General features: G+C 37.9%; 1 protein-coding gene across 4 annotated transcripts in view; it reads right to left on the bottom strand.

Moving 5' to 3' along the window:
• Positions 1 to 1,202: 1,202 nt before the first annotated feature.
• LOC122551736 (activin receptor type-2A) overlaps positions 1,203 to 21,852 on the bottom strand; it is a 161,988-nt gene continuing 141,338 nt past the window's right edge. For all 4 annotated transcript variants that reach the window (XM_043694116.1, XM_043694118.1, XM_043694119.1 and 1 more), the window contains 7 exons: positions 20,872 to 21,015; positions 20,599 to 20,742; positions 14,389 to 14,534; positions 12,297 to 12,411; positions 10,085 to 10,223; positions 6,236 to 6,366; positions 1,203 to 4,481 (listed from right to left, as the gene is read on the bottom strand). In XM_043694116.1, the coding sequence (XP_043550051.1) occupies positions 4,287 to 4,481; positions 6,236 to 6,366; positions 10,085 to 10,223; positions 12,297 to 12,411; positions 14,389 to 14,534; positions 20,599 to 20,742; positions 20,872 to 21,015 (1,014 nt within the window). In that variant the 3' untranslated portion in view covers positions 1,203 to 4,286. The remainder of the gene's footprint in view (positions 4,482 to 6,235; positions 6,367 to 10,084; positions 10,224 to 12,296; positions 12,412 to 14,388; positions 14,535 to 20,598; positions 20,743 to 20,871; positions 21,016 to 21,852) is intronic.

Raw genomic sequence — 21,852 nt, 5'->3', positions numbered from 1 at the left:
GATGATGCAATTTGAATTCAACAAAATAATGTGGAATTCATAGAGTTTAATAATGACCACGCAACCTTTGCTGATTGTTGGAAAACCCGTTTCATTAGTGTATTTTAATGGGGGAAGGAACCCCCATCCTTACATGGACTGATGTATATGTGATTCCATACCCCAGCAGTGTGGTTGACTCTCAACTGCTCCCTGGACAGTGACGAATGATAAATGCTGCCTAGGCCCAGACAGCCCAGATCCCACAAATGACCATAAAAAAGTTACAGCAAATGCATGGGTTTCATGAAATTCTTGCCATTATCTTGTGGATAGACAGTGGACACCGTTCACTAATCAAAACTTGCATCTCATTACAGGCAATCTGTGCGAAGAAATGCGTGTGACTACATGTTATAAAATAAATAACATCATAATACTATAAGAAATAGAAATAGGCCATCTGGCTCTTTGAGCCTGCTCTGCTATTGAATATGATCATGGCTAATCTGACACACTCATGTCCACTTTACTTTTCCTTGTAACCCTGTAATCAGAAGTCTATCTATCTCAGCCTTAATAGGAATTCCAAAGACTGTTAATTCTCGAGAAGAAATTCCTCCTAGCTCAGTCTTAAACTGGCACCTTATTCTGAGGCTATGCCTTCTGGTCTGACATTCTCCTATGAGGAGAAATGTCCTCTCAGTATTTACACTGTCAAGCCCCTTAGTAATCCTTTCTATTTCAATGAAGTCCAACCTGTTTAGCATTTGCTCATTAGACAATTTTCCTTACCAGGGATCATCAATAGAAAATTCCTAATGAAGAATAGCAAACAGGTTCTGATTGGTAAAAATGGGTTAAAAAGCAGTTTATGAAAAACTTACTATGAGCATAATGTTTAAAATAGCAAAACCTCTTAAATGGTAACAGTCTTATGAGCCTATTTACAACTGGGACATAACAATTCACCTGACACTGAATTTCTGAAGTTGAAATGACAGCATTTTTAACAATAACCTCAGATTTTCTTCTGCGTCTTGTTATGCACAGACTTGCAGCATTACTATTTACATCAATCAAAGTAGATGGCACCATGCATGTGAACATAAATGCAACACTGCACAACCTCAAAATACTCACCTTTTTTCAATAAACACATATACTTAGTATAGAACACAGTAGAAGGAAATAACTCAAATAATACACCAGCACATTTCCTATTTAGAATGTAGGTCATACAGCAGTCACTATACAGTTTATTCTTAGGGGAACAGCAAATGTTTCTGTACAATACTTAACAATCTCTTCCATCTCTCAACCCAGGTGATTTCCTGGCTTTCCAGTTGCAAAGTATTTGCAAAAGCATCCTAAGTACGTATCAAATATTACAGTAATTTGTGCCCACAGATGCACAGAACATTGATACAGACTTAAGCAAACATCATTGTTTAGAGGTATGTGTATCACAAACTGCTTTAAGAACTTTGTTGGCAAGTTCTGAGGTAAGCAACACAATATAGAATGTCATGTGTATCATTCTGCCCAAAATACAATTGAATTGTTTGATGATCTTTAAACTTAATAGAAATATTAATATTGCATAATTAAGAACCTTACCCTATTTCAAGGCTGTTACATCTCCCTGTGAAGTACTGATTGCAAGGTTGAGTTGAAGTCTAAATTTAAGAAAATTATTGTTTTGTAAAATGATTAAGAAGTCTTTCTATGGATGAATGATACAAACCACATTCTATAGACAAGTACCTAGTTAAGAAGATTCCTCCTAGCAAAAATCAACTAGTGTTTTTGAGACAGACACCAGCTGACAATCTAATCCAAACTTGTAGAAGTGGGCATGTAGAATATATACACCATTGCATTTGCCCTTTTTTCCCTCTCTGCTTGGAGTATGGGGACAGACTTTTTCTATTTTGACATCAGAATTTTCTTGTTCTGAGCCTCTGCAATTTACGTTTTTAATAGTAAGCACTTCATATATGCATAAATCATTAATTCACAGTGAGTTCCTGATTTGAAAACTTTTTTTTAAAGCTGCAATATATTCTTGGAAACAAAATTCAGTATAACTTTATAAGGGGAAGGAAATGTCTTATAAATAATATTGCAGTTACCTGACAGAAATAACATTTTCCAACTGATTTCTCATCAATATTTTGTTGACAGAACTGATTAGATTGAAAACCTGTGAACAATAATATTAAAATGATGATTTTCTAAATTTGCATAGCCTTAGCATATGTTTTATCATCTGAGGTACGCGAAGTTCATTATTGTTACACAGTGTTAACTGCTCATGGTCCAACAACTGAAACAAACTTTCAGGAGAGGACACTGGCACTGAAAATTCAGGAACTGATGAGGTTAAAGAATCTCCCTTAAAATTTAAAATGTTAGGAATGTTTAGCCCAAGATACAAGTTTGTGCTTAACAATAGCTTTTAATGGGTTTTGAGGATTTTAAGAAATTATAGAGACTTTAAGTTGTTTTGGTGATATAATGCAGCTTTAACTAATACTTTGTCAGCTGTATACAATAGATGATTGCTGAAATCAAAACCAACTGTAACTATACAGTTTATCATGTTGTCAGATCAGTCTTCAATTTGATCAGTAATCCTATTGCAAAGTATAAAACTGCAGAAATGCAGTAAACACTTTAGTGTCATACATCTAAAACATTTGGCACCTAATCACTACTCACACAATCAATGTAGTTTTATGTTATTTGTGATACGCCACATTGAGCGCTTTTGTACTGAAGCATTTAGCTATACTGCAACAACGCAATGCATGGTTAACACTTAGTTAAAGACAACCGATCCCAGGCCCTGAAAAGTAAATTGAGCAGCAGTTGCAGTGGTTAGTTTTGACTTTTGTCTGTTTTGCTATATTGTATAAAACTATAGTAATTGTTTAGGAACAGAAGTCAGTACCAAGTATGACTTGTGTGTGTATCTATTGCATATATTAATATATATTTTTTAAAAAGTCCCTCTGTTGCCCTGCAAGTTCTTTTTAAACTTACTGAAATGGCACTGAAATTAGTGTAGAACTGTCACCACAACTCAAAACAGAGAGGGTTTAGGGTAACAAATTCCTGAGGTTATGTTGGTACAGTGACACAGTAGACTAATGACTGCACTTTTAACAGGTCTGCAAAATTACTTTACATGTGTAATGAAAGGAAGACAAAGGATATATTACTTTACAAAATAAAAGCATTCAATTTTAAAACACCTCCAGTGTTAATTATATCTTGCAAGTTTAAAAAGAAAAGCATGCTTACATCTGAATTCTCTATAGACCCAGCAAATCTAAAATAAGGAAGTGCTTTGAAAGCCAATTTTGGGGCAAAAGATATTTCCAAAACTTCACGTAGCAAAGGAGCTATTAAAAGCAGACTTCTGCATGATTAAAAATTATTACATGGAGCTTGCACAAGTAAAAAAAAAAAGGCAGAAACACTTTTTGAATGGCCTTCTCCCAGTGGCATAGAAAGGTATAGTTTACATTTGTTTTTAAAATGCAGTGATAAAATACATAAAATTACATTAAGGTCAACTGTCAATTCAAATCTGTTAGTGTTATCAAACTTAAAAGTACCAATATAGTTTATCAAATATGGAAACTGAGGTATACCTTGTTGAGGGAGGTTTATGGTTATAATGTAATGCTTGAAGCTTCTTTGCTATGTCCCAAAAAACCTTGATTTGTTTATACATATACAGCAGCACAATGAACATTCACAAGCTATGTCATATCGGCATTACAACAGTTCTTCTGTGAACGCAAATAGCAAATGCAATAAAAATGAACTGCCCTTCTTTCTGAAATGAAAGGTACTGTTATTAAAAATTAACAGTAGTTCATCTGAGGAACGGTGACATCCTCACAAGAAACCAATTATCTGGTGCACTCTGATTTTTAGCCACGCTCATGTTGTCAAATTTAAGAGTCGCACTCTTCGATGACATATTCTCAAAGATTCATCTGATACCGACTTAGCTTCCTTTGCTGGAAGAAAACAGTTACCTTCCAGTATCTCAAATAAGGTTACTGAAGTATCAAGTGATCCATGCTACAACCAAGTTATCTTCTACACGATTTCTGACTGACTGTGGTACCCGTTGCTTCCATTGCCCGCTTGCCATTCCATTAGCTACCAGTTCTGTTAAGTGTGTAAGGACAAGACACTGAATTGTTTGTCGTAACCAGTCAAATAAATTCAGCAGATAGCAGCTCTGGTATAGAGTCCCTTGGTCTGATTTGTGACCATTATAGCCATCATAGGCTAGATTCTTTGGGAGGAAAGTCAACATTTGTTACCATGGTGACTACTGTTACAATGTTGTCTGTAGTAATCGTGCTCATTAGTCTTTGCATTTGAGTGATGCGTTCTGCAACACAACCAGCAGATAGTCTTGCCTCTGCATCATGATCCCAACATTCTTCTATAGTTTCACACAACACAGCCATTCCCTAAGAGAGGGCAAAAAGAATTTTAAATTCAGTAGCACAAACAGAAAAACTGAAAGATCAAACAAAAAACATATGCTCGAAATACTGGGGAAATAATATTTCAGCCTGAAAAGACAATTCAGATTAATAAAATACAGGTACCAACATATTGCTAGGAAGGGGTCTTGTGTGCAGTGGTAGCATCCCTACCTCTAGCCCAGAAGGTCTGGGTTGAAGTCACACCTGCTCCGGAGGTGTGTTTAGACCAATTGATTAAAATATTATAAACTCCCCCAATTATTTAGCCTATGACCATACTCGTCTCAAAATACCCAATCCTGTTAGATCTCAAAGCAGACTTAGTTAATAATTGTCAGATGGAAGACATCCTAGCCATGTCAGGTGCAAGTAGGCTTTAGGGCTCCAGTGGTGCAGTGATTGTGTCCCTACCTTTGGGCTAGAAGGTCTGGGTTCAAATCCCACCCACTCCAGAGTGGTGTCATAACATTTCTGAACTAAGAGCTGTGTTCTACATATTTTAAAAAGCTTGCATTCTTACCTGAAAGGTTCAATATCAATTTATAGGGCTTATGCTATTAATGCAACATGCATTGATCAGCTATCAATTGGGTTAGGTAAGGGCATCACACAGCATAACACAATTACAAGCAACTGAGGGGAAAGGAAAAGAGTAACAAAATCAACCCTAAGTGGACTGGCAGATATATAATAAAGAAATATCGAAGTCCAGGGATCAGATTAAAGGGTTATTAGATGATCTTGATTAGATCAACCCAGTGATCACAAAGTCATACCTGCACATTTGGTTCATTAGGGAACTAAGATTTTGAAATAAGTGGAAAGAAAGCCAGGTATAACCAGTACGTTGACTGAGATGGGAGTGGAGCTAAAACAGCTAGAGTGAACAGGATGTGAGTGGGACATAGTTGAGAACATAGCTAGAAAAGAGTGGTGCACAACCCAGAGTGTAACTGAACCAATGTTTTAAACAAACGGTTTCAGCTAGAAACAGAGATTAATCACGGCAAAAATATTTAAAATTAAATGTGGGACTGAACCTAAAAGAAACTCAAATTTCAGCAGGAATGGGGCCCTGGCAGGAATGGAGTAGATCCAAGAGTCGGGTGCAGATCTCTCAGTTTTAAATGTTAGTGTAAGTCCCAGCTGAAGCAAGGCAAAGCCATTCTAAGCAAATAGTAAATTGCCTAATATTTTAAAAGTTGAAGACTTTCAATATGCCAAATAGTGTCTGTATTTTCAGTCACGGACTGGTCAAAAACAATTGAGAGGCAGATTTGCATGACTCACTAACGAGAAGACCACAGCTCCAGTATGATAAAATAAATGCTGATATACAATTCTGCTGTCATAAAGTACCAACATTAAAGTAAGACTCAAAAGACTGTGATTTGGAAGTAATCTTAATACCACAACAACCTATCTAGACATACAGATAGCAAAGTACTGGCAGGTTCTCCCACATAACAGAATACTTTATGCATAAATGAACTTGTGTAACTTTAAAAACAAAAACCTGTTTTCAAATAAAAAAAGAATTAATTGTTTGGTGACAGAACTGTGCAAGATTAGATCAGAGGTTAACTAGCATTCAGATTCCTGGTTAGAAAATAAGATAAAATGTCAGCTGGTTTTATCAAGTTTTTTTTTTAAAAAGTGTGGGGTGTTGTGACGAGCAAACCAAAAGATCAAAACTGGTTTTGAGGTTCAAACAATTTATAAACAAATACACTTACTGGATGCTTCTGCCAGTGTTCTCTAAAAATAGGTCTCATCTTCTTATGCACAACCACTTCTTGCATATCTTCAAGGGATGGATGCTGTCCTACTTCCTCTTCAAATGGTAACATGTATTCATCCACTGGACCTACAATGTTAAACAGATGCAAAAAGTTATTAATTGTTAAGACAAAGTAGCAGCAGAGATTGTCCTTAAAATTTACTTTGGTTTAATGCTGATAAGTAGTAAAACAAAAACTTGAAATAATTTAGTGTTCAGGATCATTAACATTTAAACAAATCCAACAGCTAGAATTAACAAACTATGCCTCAAGATTTCATTTCTTAATGTCACTTCATTACATATATTAAATAAACACTATTAGTTCTCTTTTATCTTGCCTATATCACGCCTCCCATCCCTGAAGTTTCCTTATTTCATGAAATTTTGAAGGTAAATTCATTTTCCTCAATACCAGCCAAAAGACTACACTCACAAATATAAATCTTAATATCACAACTATTCTTCAAACACAAGATTCTATGGATTTAACTTTTAAATACACGACTCTCAATGTTTTCTTTACTGAACTCATGATTCAGTGACTGGGACGCAGCCACCTACCTGCCTTACACAACTCCTTAAGCCAACTTTGCTGACTGCTTTCTGACCTCAAGGTTACATTGGGACCACTGAATTCCACTAACTGAATTAGAGCTATTAACTCACTTTCTACAAAATGACCAATGAAGTTAATATTCTTTTGGTTGAAATGGAGGCCCAACTAAATATCATCTCCTGCTGCCTCTCCCAATCCAGTGAGAAGCAGTCTTCACCAAAGCAAAGCTGCAATGCTCTCCACCTGTTCCAAAATATACTACCTGGTTTTGTCAGCAAATAAACTGGTCAAAAGGAATTTTCTATGAAAAGCTCCACCATTTGGGATGATTTAAACAGAAATACAAATTATGTTTTACCTTCAATATAACTCTTGTTTATGTAATCAATTTTTTTTAATAATAGTTTTACAATTCTCATTTTAGAATTACTAAGTCTGATGTCTTAAGCCAACATGGTTTGAAGTTTTATAATATTATTCTGTAAGTTGGATGCCAAAGTAGAAGTAAATGGGTTTATGATTTTAGCTAATGAAGCTGGCATTTTTAGAATAGTTATATGTTGCATAGATGTGATGGGCCAAAAGGCCTGTTCCTGGGCTGTACTTACTTTGTTCTTTAACTAATAAAGGCAAGTGTCCTGCATGCTTACTTAACTACTCTATTAAACTATCCTACTGCCTTCAGCAATCTGTGGACAATAACCCCAATATACCTTGGTTCCTCTGAAGTTTGAAGTGGCCTGCCATTCATTGAGTACTCTCTTGTCTTGTTTCTTCTCCAAACTGCATCAGCTCACACGATCAGGGTTAAATTCCATCTGCCACTGATCTGCCCAATTGACGAATGCGTTCACATCTTCCTGTAACCTAAGACATTCTTCCTCACCATTAACCACCTGGCACATGTCAAGATCCCTCTATGTTAATTCTTTCTCTTTGCATTAGACCTTCCAAAATGCATCAGCTCCCATTTGTCTGGATTAAATTCCATCTGCCATTTCTTCGCCCATATCTCCAGCCTATTTATATTCTGCTGTATCCTCTTGTAATCCTCCTCACGATCCGCAGCTCCCTAAGTCTTTGTGTCATCCACAAAGTTACGAATTGGACTAACTATATTCTTGTCCAATCATTTTTATGTGTTACAAACAACAGGGGTCCCAGCACTAATCCCTGCAGAATACCACTGGTCACAGATGTCCAGTCAGAAAAATACCTTTCCACAGCTACTCTGGTTTCTATGACCAAGCCGGTTCTGTATCCATCTTACAAGTTCCCTGAGATCCCATGTGACTTCTTGTGTATCAGCCTGTCAAGAGAAAGGCCTTGCCCAAGTCCATGTAGACATCAATCATCTTTGTCACTTCCTCAAAAATCTCAAATTTGAGAGACACAATCTCCCCTGCACAAAGTCATGCTGCCTACTAATAAAGTCCATATTTTTCCCAAATATGAATAAATCCTGTACCTAAGGATCGCCTACAATAAGTTCCCTACTGCTGATGCAAGACTTGCCAGCCCGTAATTTCCCAGATTATTCCCGTCGCCCTTCTTAAACAAAGGAAGGACGCTGCCTATTCTCCACTCCTTTGGGACCTCTCCTGTGACTAAAGAGTCAGAGTTACCATTACAGAAACAAACCCTTCAGTCTACCTCATCCATACCGACCAGACATCCCAATGTGACCTCGTCTCATTTGCCAGCATTTGGCCCATATCCCTCTAAACCATTCCTATTCAGATATCCATCCAGATGCCTTTTAAAATGTTGTTATTGTACCTGCCTCAACCAGTTCCTTTGGTAAGTCATTCCACACATGTACCACCGTGAAAAGTTATTCCTCAGGTCCTTTTTAGATCTTTCGCCTCCCACCTTAAATCTAGACCCTCTAGTTTTGGACTACCCCAACTTATGAAAAGTTGTGCAATTTGTGAACTTGTGTAACTTTAAAAACAGAAATAGGTTTTCAAGTAAATAAAGATTTAATTGTTTGGTGACAGAACTGTGGAGGATTAGATCAGAGGTTAATTAGAATTCAGATTCCAAGTTAGAAAATAAGATAAAATGTCAGCTGTTTTTGCCAGTTTTTAAAAAAAGGAAAGTGTGGGGTGTTGGGATGAGCAGAACAAAGACCAAAACTGGTCTTGTGAGATTCAAACAATTCATAAACAAATACACTTACTGGATGCTTCTGCCAGTGTTCACCCGATCCATGCCCCTCATGATTTTATAAACCTTTATAAGGTCAGCCCTTAGCCTCTGATGCTCCACAGGGAAAAAAAATCAGTGACATCTTTGCAAATCTTTTCAGCACCCTCTCAAGTTTAACAACGTCCTTCTTATAGAATGTCAACCAGAATTGCACACAATATTCTAAGAGTGGCACCACAAATGTCCTGTACCAATTGCACGAGGACATTCCAACTCCTACACTCAATTTTCTGACCAAAGGCAAGTGTGCCAAAAGCTTCTTCACTACACTGTTTACCTGTCACTCCACTTTCAAGGAACTATGCACCTGCACCCTTAAGTCTCTCTGTTCAGCAAAGCGTCTCGGGGCCGTCCATTAAGTGTGTAAGTCCTGCCCTAGTTTGCCTTTCCAAAATATGACATCTCGCACTTATCTAAATTAAACTCCATATGCCACTTCTCAACCCATTTGATCAAGGTCCCGTTGTACGAGATAATCTTTTTACTTTCCACTACACACCTATTTTGATGTCATCTGTAAACTTAATAATCATACCTCCTATATTCGCATCCAAATCATTTATATGAGTGACGAGAAACAGTGGACTCACCATCAATCCGTGTATCAGACCAATGGTCACAAGCTTCCAATCTGAAAAGCAATTCTCCATCACCAATCTGTGTCCTACCTTCAAACTAATTTTGTATTCAATTGGCCAGTTCCCCCTGGATCCAATGTGATCTAACTTTACTAACCAGTCTAATATGCAGAACCTTGTTGAAAACTTTGCTGGAGTTCACATAGATGTCTGCTGCTCTGACTTAAGAAAAAAAAAGCATATACACTGATATGGGCCCATTTGGGCTAAACAAACCACTTCTGTAGTGACTTCAATGTATTTAAATCTTTTTGAATAGGTATGTATGAAGAATGAGGAAAACTTCCATAGGAGGCGGCAAAATATAAAGCTTTATGCTAAGCTTCTTCAGCACATTTGAACTCAGAAGCAACTAGGTTAACTTTTATAATTAAGGTTATAATAAAAAACGACTAACCATCTGCAGCTGTACACCGTGATGCCAATTCCCACAGCACAAGACCCATTGAGTACATGTCTATCCTGAGGAAAGCATCACGCTGGAAATTTATGGCACCTTCCAACACTTCTGGAGCCATGTACCTTCTGGTGCCAACCTTGGATGAAGAGGAAAATATACTTTAAAAATTTCTAAAAAGCCCATATTAAAAGAAAAGTCTCTATTCGATCCAGTGTATACAGCTATACAATCACGTCGGAATGGCAGTCATTATTATGTATGCAAATTGTGCAGTCATTGTGCTCACATCATGTTCTCTCACACAGCAATCACATATACATCTATTTTTAAGCAGCACTGGTTGGAGAATATACTGCCATCAGATAAAAACATTGACACAACTTTCCTGAATCTAAAAGTACTTCAATGCAGACAATTGAATAGTGAAGATTCTCAATAATGTGTAATGCTAAGTCGCATCAAACTACATTTATGTTTTGGGTACTTTTGGTAACATGAAAAACTGACTGGAAAGGAATGAAAAAGAACATGGCTCTGTTCTTGTGGTAGTAATGATGGTGAAACGGTCAGTGATCCCTGTTATCATACACTAAAGTCAACAGCAACTTTGGGAATTTGCACAAGCAGAGATTTTGTATATCTGCACATCTTGCACAAATGCAGATAAAGTGCAGGAATAAATAATGCTTTTAAATCTTTTCTGGAGTCAACTGTTGAAATCATTAAATTGATGAGAGCTTCCATTTTTGCACACAAATAATTTTTTGTGACAATCATTTAAAAAAAAACCACAAATTGAATGAGGTTTTTAAACGGCATACTTACTGATAACACCACTGGCTCTCGAAAGCTAAACTTGTGGAATGTCAAGTTTTCATAATGATAAAAAACTTCCTCTTTTTTTTTAAAAAAAGTTAGTGTGCATCGACAGTTCTGTTTCTAAATCCACTCATTTACTTTGCAATTGGACAATTTCAATAAGTGAAGGATAGCATGATTTTGCCACTTAGTTTTCTGCCTATGAAATTATTTCAAAGTGCCTAGCTGTTTTATCTCTCTTGCTAACATCACTGTTGCTGGATGCTTTGAAATTTGAGTTGGCACCCAATTTAAGCTGCCATCGGGAAAAGAAGCCCATTTCAGAGAAATGGCTAGATTATTGTGGGCAACAGCGGCGGCAAGGTGGCTCAGTGGTTAGCACTGCAGCCTCACAGCACCAGGATCCCAGGTTCAATTCCAGCCTCGGGTGACTGTCTGTGTGGAGTTTGCACATTCCCCCCGTGTCTGCGTGGGTTTCCTCTGGGTGCTCTGGTTTCCTCCCACAGTCCAAAAATGTGCAGGTTAGGTGAACTGGCCATGCTAAATTGCCCATAGTGTTAGGTACATTAGTCAGGGGTAAATGTAGGGGAATGGGTCTGGGTGGGTTGCTCTTCTGAGGGTCGGTGTGGACTTGTTGGGCCGAAGGGCCTGTTTCCACACTAAGTAATCTAATCTAATCAAAACTTTCAAGGTCACTGACAAGCACCATTGCATCACCGTTGATTCCAAAATATACTGGCACAGTTATGCGCAATCTGAGAAAATACAACCATATAATATCAAAGAGACAGCAAAATTAGTCTAGCTCCGATCAAATATGTGAATGCTAGAATCCCAAAAGGTGTTGGAAAATATATTAACGGCTGCAATTTCTTGGTTGAACTCAGAAGCTGCTCCCAATATTACACTTCTACATTAAGATTGCAGTCCCCACTGAAATTAAGAATCACAGAGTCTTCATTTTTCTGATGTTGTTAGGGTGGTTGAGGGGGAAAGGAGACCCAAAATTAACAGATTTCTATACTTCTATACTAAGTAATATACTTTGAGATTTGAGAGTTTCCTTGCAAAATAAACTTTTGTTTATGAAGGTTTTAGGAATGGAATCCTACCAAGTAACCTGCTGAGATATCTGGAGAATAAAATTCCTATTCTGCATCACTAATCTTCCTCAGTCGGTTTAGAAAAGCAACTCAAATATGCTGTGGCTTTTAATCATTTCACACTTGAGGCACACACAGAGGTGCCAATTTAGAAAGAGTTCAACATGGCATTTGTGACTATATTCTTTATTAAAAAGTTTTGAAACATATGGAAGGTCAAACAGTCATGTGTTTTAACAAATTTCATTTAAAAATTCTCAATTAAAATGTATTTTGACAATTCATACCTGGCCATGGGTATCACCTGCTGACTTCCCAGCTTCAAATCGCAAAGCTAAACCAAAGTCTCCTATACAAGCTGTGAGATTGTTCTTCAGCAACACGTTTTTACTTTTGAAATCCCTGTTCAAACAAGGCAGAAATACTAGTCCTTACAAAATAAACTATAAGAAGCAACACATCAGCACCCAGTGCACATATTACTTCAAGTAGTAAAACTTGCTTCGTAATATCTTATATGCGGACACTTTATACACAAGACATAATTCTGAAATGCATAATGTGTATATAAGCATGATAGCCATTTTAGGAAAAACAATAGTATGCATGATAAGCTGATTTTCAAAAAAAAAATCATTCATGGGATATGGGTATTTCTGACTCAGCCAGTACCTATTGCCTATTGCAAATTGCTGTGGAGAAGGTGATGTTCTTGAGCCATTGAGGTTTTAAGGTAGATAGGTCTAGGCACAACTATCTTCGGTTATTTTATAAAACACCTTCTTTCCATCATAAAGACATGTGTATATGTTCACTGATCATTGCTTACTATTCAAAACCATTTGCAACTTCTCAGATACTGAAGCAATCAATGCAGCAAGATCTGAACAATATCCAGGCATGGGCTGACAAGTGGCTACCCAAATGCCAGGCAGCAACCATCGCTCCCCAACACTCAATGGCACTGCCCCAAATCAATCATTCTTGTGGGGGTTAACATCGACTAGAAATTGAACCAGACTTGCCGTATAAATACTTTGGCTACAAGCACAGGTCAGAAGCTAAAAATCCTGCAACATGTAACCTATCTCCTGATGCTCCAAAGCCTGACCACCACCTACAAGGCACAAGTCCAAAGGGTGATGGAATAATCTCACTTATCATGATAACTGCAGCTCCAACAATACTCAAGGAGGAGTAAATACAAGGCAGTTCACTTGTCTGGTACCAAATCCATACTTTCAATCCCTTCACTCTGACACACATAGCACGTGTCAACTGCAAGATCTTAGGCTGCACCTTCCAAACCCACAACCAGTACCATTGAGGAGGATAAAGGCAACTGAAATACGGAAATACCAATGCTTGCAAGTTCCCCTCAACGCCATTCGCCATCCTGACTTGGAACTATATTGCTGTTTCTTCACTGTTCCTGGGTCAAAATCTAGATTTCTGACCCTAACAGCACCACAGGTACACCTACATCAAATGGAATTCAGCAGTTCAAGGTGGTAGCTCATCATCTGTTTCTCAAGGGCGATATGGATGGACAACAAATGCTGGCCCAGCTGGGAAATCTCACATTTCTTGAATTAAAATAAATTATTCTTTGAATTCTTTCTTTCAATATCTTTATGTTCATTTGGTTAAGAGGTAGGAAGTCAACTGAAGATTCTGTAGTTGAAACTACAAACAGTAGTGTTTGATTTACTTTTTATAAAGTAAGAGCAACAGTATTTTTCCAGATTTCCGAATGATTGTTATGCTCACAAGCATTTTCAAGAATGTCATTGTTATTATGCATCTCATTGATCTGTGAAGAGTGCAAAATGGGCAAGTGGGTAGCAAGGATAGGAGATATTGGCAAGACCACTTAAACTTATCTTGTAGAAGGTTTCTCAATCTACAATTTGGTTCACAACTCCAGAGAGACAACATGAACCACAAACCCTCAAGAAACACACCCAACTCCATAAAAATGGAGGAAATGGAGTATTCATTAGTTCCATTGCAAGGGTAAGCAATGAGGTCTGGAGTGCAGGGGACAGGCTCACTAGCTCCACCCTTATACTGCACCAATGAAAACTGTTGCAGCAGGAATTCTAAATTGGTTTCTATCCATCTTTAAAGGCCTCCACATTAGTCAAACTCCAGAACATCCAACCCATTTTGCCAAGTCTTGGAGCATGTCTGGAGGGCATCTTAAGACTCTGAGACAAGTACACATTCAATAGAACCAAAAGCAATGGCAGCTCCCGAAAGGAAACATGACTACCAAACAATCTGAATATCCATTCATGGGTTTTCAACCACATTCCACATTTAATGATTATCTAAGCTCAGAAACAGGTCCTAAGGACATCAATAAGCCAGACATACCTGTGAGCAATAGCAGGTTTGTGTCCATCTTTTAAACCAGGCTTATCCTCATGTAGATAAGCGAGGCCTCTTGCCATGCTCTCGGCAATATGACATAATTCATTCCAAGTAACCACGTTGGCTTTAAGATAATCTGACAAGGAACCCTAAAAGGAAAAAACATGAAATCTATGTTTACCAAAGATACAAGTGGCAGAGATCTTAGCTCCCTGATTTTTTTTTCAGACATCTAATATGTGATGGGCAAGATGTTTATCTAGATTACTCGTAGATTTATTTCCGAAATATATCGTTTTATCTTAACGTTCATTTTTAAATCAGACCTTTTTGTTTCCAATAACACAAAATTAGATTAGATTACATTACAGTGTGGAAACAGGCCCTTCAGCCCAAAAAGTCCACACCGACCCGCCGAAGCGCAACCCACCCATACCCCTACATTTACCCATTACCCAACACTACGGGCAATTTAACATGGTCAATTCACCTGACCTGCACATCTTTGGATTGTGAGAGGAAACCGGAGCACCCGGAGGAAACCCACGCAGACACGGGGAGAATGTGCAAACTCCACACAGTCAGTCGCCTGAGGTGGGAATTGAACCCGGGTCTCAGGCGCTGTGAGGCAGCAGTGCTAACCACTGTGCCACCCACATGATTCTTTAGACCAGAAAAGCAAACTTGAGTTTCTCCAGTTTTACTTTGCAAACTACAGCAAATGCCTGACCTACTCTCTAATATTGTGCAGAGAAATATACTGCCCTAGTTGGCACCTCCTTAGTGCACCACTGGAAACTACAAAGCCAACACAAGTCAAATAATATTAATCATTAAAAGTCATCAATTCTACTTTTTTTTTTTGAGTATGCAAGAGAAAAACCTCAGTCATGAAAGAAATAGGAAGTAGAAATGCTGGAAATACTCAGGAGTCAAGCAACATCTGTAGAGAGAAATAGAGTTAGCATTTCAGGTTGATCATGCCCATTCATGAAAATTGATCTGAAGCTGGTTATGCATTTGATTAAGCTCCAGATCAATTCAAATGCTCCAAGAAGTTTTATAGTTATCCAACCAGGTCTATAGTTAAATACAACATAAGGTGAAAAATTGAGATAATATAAAACTATATCAGAAAAAATAAGAATTCCACAATGTTTCATCACCACTGTGGGATGATTCCATCTAATGGTAATATTGGACAAGTCAGATCCCAAAGTGAAACCTAGTTATAAGGTTATTTTTGTAATTTGTTTACCATGGTGGTCAGTCATTAAATATATTGACAATAGCCACCAAGTATTTTTAGCAAGATATTGACATATGACATCAAATCTTATGACACACAAAGGAAAAGCGACACCAACTATTTTCTTCTATGAAAGAACTGTTGTGGAGGCAAGTACAATTACAACATTTAAAAGGCATCTGGATGGGTATATGGATAAGAAGGATTTAGAGGAATATGGGCCAAATGCTGGCAAATGCGACTAGGTCAGATTGGGACATGTGGTCGGCAGAGAGGATTTGGACCTAACTGTCTGTTTCCATAGTGTATGATTCTTTGACTATTTGAAATACTCTTGTTAAAAGTATCAGAAATAAAACCTCAACCCATTTCTCCCCCCCCCCCCCCCCCCCCCCCCCCCCCCCACCCCCACCTCCCACCCAAACAACATTAAATATACTCAAACTTCAGCGAAGGTCAGCTAGTTTACTCTTTAAAGTTAAGTTGGAAGTCTGTAATGGTTTTCTTTTTGGCATATTGTGCATTCACTTAATAGTATTTCTTCAGTTAGTGTCTTTTGCCGAGACCACTAAACTAACATACACAGCTCAATTATTTCTTAACAGGAACGCCTCCTATTATACTGCTTTCTGTTCTAGAGCTTCTCTCTTAGTTCATTTAGCCATTCAGGACTTTCCTTCTGCCCTATTTTTGAGACTGCTAAACTGCACTGATCCTGGTATATATAACCTTTTTCCTCTATATAACTCACTTCTCTTTTTGAAAGAAGCTTGGCCACTGTATAACTTTCTGGAATAAGATTTCATTTTTTCTAAACAAACCTGTTTCAATCTCTGCATCTCTGGGTCATAGGGCATCTTATTGCTCGGCAGGATCTCAACTGTTCTTCTCTTTATTTCCTAAGCATTGAGCTATTGAGAGACCATTTTTCCCCTCTCTAAAAGCCTTATTCAAATAAATTTCCAGTCTACCCAAATCACAGAACTCAAAAATGAAACTAAAACTACATCTCCCCCTCCCCCACTTCTTAATCTGCAATAAAGAAATACAAACTTCAAAGCTATAAATGATTCTGCTCCCGAACACAATAATATTGTGATCCATTGTAATAACTGACCAACACTAGAGGCAGGCAGGTCAAAATAGAACAAAACTATACAAACTGCAAATGCCTTAGGTACAGCTTTCAGTTTGGGGATAAGTGGTAATCCATGTACAAATTGTTTGTAAAACTGAACAAGTTTTCTGAGTAAAAATAAGGCTTCTGAAATGCTTCTCAAAAAATATGCACTGTTAATAAACGTTTAGTCAACCACCTGAGTGTAACCTACACATTGAAAAGGTTTCATAAAATATGTACAGAAATGTTGGTGCAGGCAAGTTAGCGTTCGCAATATTTTACTGTGGAAAGAATGTAGAAAATAGCAAGAAAACAGAAAGATGTATACTGGAAATCTGAAACAAAAAAAATTCTATTTTTACTGTAGAAAAAAAACAGGAGACCATGTGACTCATTGGATCTGCTCTGCCATTCATCATGATGAAGGCTGAAAATCTATCTCAAAGCCATACTTCTGTGTTCTCCCCATACCCCTTGACACCTTTAACTTCTAGAAATGTTATCTACTTTTTAAAAAAAACTCCTGGAGATATACAGGCCCAGTCAACCCAATCTCTCCTCCTACGACAAATCAGTCTTCACAGGAATCAGCCTGATGAATCTTCGCTATACTCCTTCTATGGCAACTTCCACACAATTTTCCAGATGTGGTCTTAACAAGGCCTTCTACAACTGAACTCAAATTCTCTTGCAATGAATGCCAACATACCATTTGCAAGGTGTACCGGCATGCTTACTTTCAATGACCAGTTTAGACAGACAAGTGCCTTTGTACATCAACTTCTTCCCAATCTATTACCAATTTTTAAACACAGTAATTTCATTCAGTTACTCCTTCCCAAAAGCACCCTACTTCCGTTACACTTCTGGGAAAGGCTTTTTTTTTATTCTCTCTGAAGACAGAACCAAAGTTGTTGTTTAACTGCACTACCACTGCCTTATTTTCCATTATCAATTCTACTGTTTCAGACTGTTAAGGAGTCTACATTTGTTTTAATTTGAAAAAAAACATACAGGTGCTCTTACAATCTGCTTTTACCTTCCTTCCAAATTCATTCTCATACACTATTTTTGTCCTCAGAATCAACCTGTGGGCCATTCAATCTTGGGATTTCAATAAGCAGGTGGACTGGAAAAATCAGATTGGTAGTGGATCGCAAAAATGTCTACAAGATGGCTTTTGCAGCAGCTTGTGGTGGAGCCCACTAGGGAACAAGCAATTCAAGATTTAGTGTTGTGCAATGAGGTAGAAATTATTCTAAAATTTGAGGGGGAGAAGGTGGAATCAGATGTAACGGCATTATAGTTAAATAAAAGGCAATTACAGAGTCATGACGGAGGAGCTAACCAGAACTGACTGGGAGAGGAGCCGAACAGGAAAGCAAATAGATGATGATTCTGGGAGTAATTCGGGAGATACAGCAAAAATTCATCCCAAGGGAAAAGAAGCATACTAAAGGGAAGATGAAGCAACCATAGCTCACAAGGAGAGTAAGGAATAGCATAAAAGCAAAAGAGAGCAAAAGAATGCAGCGAAGGGCAGTGGGAAGTTACAAAGACTAACTGAGGACAACGAAAAAAGAAATAAAAGAGGGAGAAGATTAAATATGAGGGTAAGAACATAAAACGAGAGAGCGCAGTACAAGCTCTTCGGCCCGCCATGTTGCGCCAACCAGCAAAACTAGTCTGATGCCCATCTAACCTACAACATTCCATTATCATCCATATGGATGTACAATGCCCACTTAAATGCCTTTAAAGTCAGCGAGTCTACTACTGTTGCAGGCAGGCCATTCCACGTCCTTACTACTCTGGATAAAGAAACTATCCCTGATGTCTGTCCTAAATCTATCAACCCTCAATTTAAAGCTATGCCCCTCATGTTAGCCTTTACCATCTAAGCAAAACCGCTCTCACTGTCCACCCTATCTAACCCTCGGGAGCCTAAACTGGATACAGTATTCCAAATGAGGCCTAACTAGAGCTTTATAAAGTCTCAAAAGCAAATCGCTGATTTTATATTCCAACCCTCTTGAGATAAATGACAACATTACATTTGCTTTTGTAATCACGGACTCAACCTGCAAGTCAACCTTTAGAGAATCCAACTTTCCCAGATCCCTTTGTACTTTGGCTATATGAAATTTCTCACCATTTAGGAAATAGTCCATGCCTGTATTCATTTTCCCAAAGTGCAAGACTTCACATTTGCTCACGCTGAATTTTATCAGCCAGTTCCTGGATCACTGTTCTAAACTGCCTAAACCTTTCTACAGCCTCTCCACCTCGTCAGTACTACCTGCCTGTCTAACTTTGTAACATCGGTAAACTTCCCCAGAATGCCTTCAGTCCCTTCATCCAGATCATTAAAGTGAACAGCTGCGACCCCAACACCGAACGTTGCAGGACACCACTTGTCGCCCATGTGCCATTCTGAAAAAGAACCTTTTATCCTAACTGTCTGCCTTCTGTCAGACAGCCAATCCTCAATCCATGCCAGTAGCTCACCTCGAACACCATGGGCCCTCACCTTAATCAGCAGTCGCCTGTGAAGCACCTTATCAAAAGCCTTCTGGAAGTCGAGATAGATAACATCCACTGGGTATCCCTGGTCTAACCTACCTGTTACCTCTTCAAAGAATTCTAACAGGTTTGTCAGGCATGACCTCCCCCTTACTAAATCCATGCTGACTTGTTCTAATCCGACCCTGCATTTCCAAAAATTTAGCAATCTCATCCTTAATGATGGATTCAAGAATTTTACCTACAACAGAGGTTAGGCTAACTGGCCTATAATTTTCCACTTTTTCTCTTGATCCTTTCTTGAATAAGGGGGTTACAAAATCAATTTTCCAATAATCTGGGACTTTCCCTGACTCTAGTGGTTTTTAAAAAGATCATAACCAATGCCTCCGCAGACACCTCCCTCAGAACTCTCAGATGTAGCCCATCGGGGCCAGGACATTTATTGATTTTTAGACCTTTTAGCTTTTCTAGCACTTTCTCTTTTGTAATGTCTACCATACTCAACTCTGCCCCCGACTCTCCTTAAATTGTTGGGATATTACTCATGTCTTCCACTGTGAAGACTAACACAAAGTACTTCAGCTATTTCCTTATCTCCCAGCACTAGCCTTCCTGCATCAATTTGGAGTGGCCCAATTTCTACTTTTGCCTCTTGTTTGTTTCTTATGTATTGAAAGAAACTTTTACTATCATTTCTAATATTACTGGCTAGCTTACCTTCATATTTGATTCTCTCCTTCCTTATTTCTCTCTTTGTTATCCTCTGTTTGTTTTTGTAGTCTTCCCAATCTTTTGATTTCCCAGTGCTCTTGGCCACTTTATAGGATCTCTTTTTTTCTTTGGTACATTTCCTGACTTGCTTTGTCAGCCATGGCTGTTTAATCCACTCCACCCCACCCCCACCGGATATTTTTTTTTACTTTGGGATGAACCTCTGTGCTGTGTTTTTAATTACACCCCAATTAGTCAAATCTGAAATGTAATTCCTTTCACAACAAAAAGGAATTAAATCTTTACTCATCTTGGGTTTTCTTCTTCTGACTCGTAAAGATAGGGGTTTTCTACTGAAAAAACTGAAGGCACCAGCAATTATCTGTTGAAATGCAAAATTAAGGAGGATACTTGATCACACAGCAACAACCTCCAATGAGCTTATGATCAGTTTTAGAACCATCGAATGCCCAGTGAGCATCTTTGTAGCATGAGAAGGATTACAATCATTTACTTGGTGGTTAATCTGATCGTTTTTGACAATTGACAGAAATTTAGGCATCAACACTAAAAAAGCCAAAATCTCTCGAAAACCACAATACTCTACCTTTTCATGGAAGGTAGTTACCAACCACAACTCCACATCTATGTTTGTGCCTCTTTTCTCTGCACCAATGAAGTGCAAAAGATTTTCATGGTTCATTCCAGGTTGACTGTATATTTCATATTCATTTTGCCAGGACTGTTTGTCCTAGAGAAACAGAAACGGTACAGCATTGTAAACTATTATTGAACAAATTGTCATAATTCACAAACAAGGATAAATATTTTTATTAGAAAGGCTACACACTTCTCAGTTATTGCAAGGGAGGCTTTTTACCTGAATTGGGAATATTTTAACTGCCACATATTCATTCAGTAGTTGAGCTTTCCATACACAACCAAAGCGCCCTCTGGCCTTAAGTTCTAGTAACTGCAATGGTTTTAGACCAAGCATAGGAGAAGGTGGTGTTGGCCCTGGATCCTACAAAGAAAGATTTAAATACAGCTTTAGAACCTGTACATGACAGCATTAATGACTGGAGGAAGATTAAAGAAAGGCAAAAATTAACAATCAGAAGTCATTCCCTGAATAACTCTGCAAAATCTCTAGACCTTTTTTCCTGCAGTAACAATGTTAAAACGACTGGAGGTTTGAATGGTATGTAAACTATGTACATCCTTCAATTTTTTTCAAAAATTAAAGACCCAAAGAAAGTGAAAATTGCACCAAACCTATCATAAAAAAGACTGCAATCATGTTAAAATTATTTCAAGTTAAGCTATTCACTTCACTGTTCGAGCGTTCCTTCAGATTACTATCCAAAGAGAGCTTATTTACATTCATGAATTGGATATTACTTGATCAGTACTGTCCAAACATGAAACAGTAATGTCACTAGGTGTCATGTTATTGTCTCATTATAGTATATTTTCATGTTTTCAAAATCAATTTTCAATTTGGCATACTGTTTGTTCACCATGAAGTGAGAAAATAAAATTCATACCAGGAATTCCCACACATGACCATTACTTTGGGTACATTGTTGGGAATGACAATGAAGAAAGCTTTATTGCAGTAAAGGGAGATGAATGCACTGTGAAATTTTAATGCACATCCCAGTATTTGTTCACAGAAGTGCAAAGAACAAGCTTTTGGTTCTTACGTCAGCAGTGGGCCAAACCGAAACAGAAGGAATGGTTTGCCAATTCAAGTACAATTGTTAAAAACAATACATTAATGAGCAGGCTAAATGGAAACATATCCACTAAACCTCAAACCTTAATTAATTGAAATAAAGCATTTAAAACGATAGTCACC

This window comes from Chiloscyllium plagiosum, chromosome 7 (genome assembly GCF_004010195.1).
Source record: "Chiloscyllium plagiosum isolate BGI_BamShark_2017 chromosome 7, ASM401019v2, whole genome shotgun sequence".
Lineage (NCBI taxonomy): Eukaryota > Metazoa > Chordata > Chondrichthyes > Orectolobiformes > Hemiscylliidae > Chiloscyllium > Chiloscyllium plagiosum.
The sequence above is the reverse complement of the archived record's forward strand: the minus strand, read 5'-3'. Positions and strand labels throughout refer to the sequence as shown.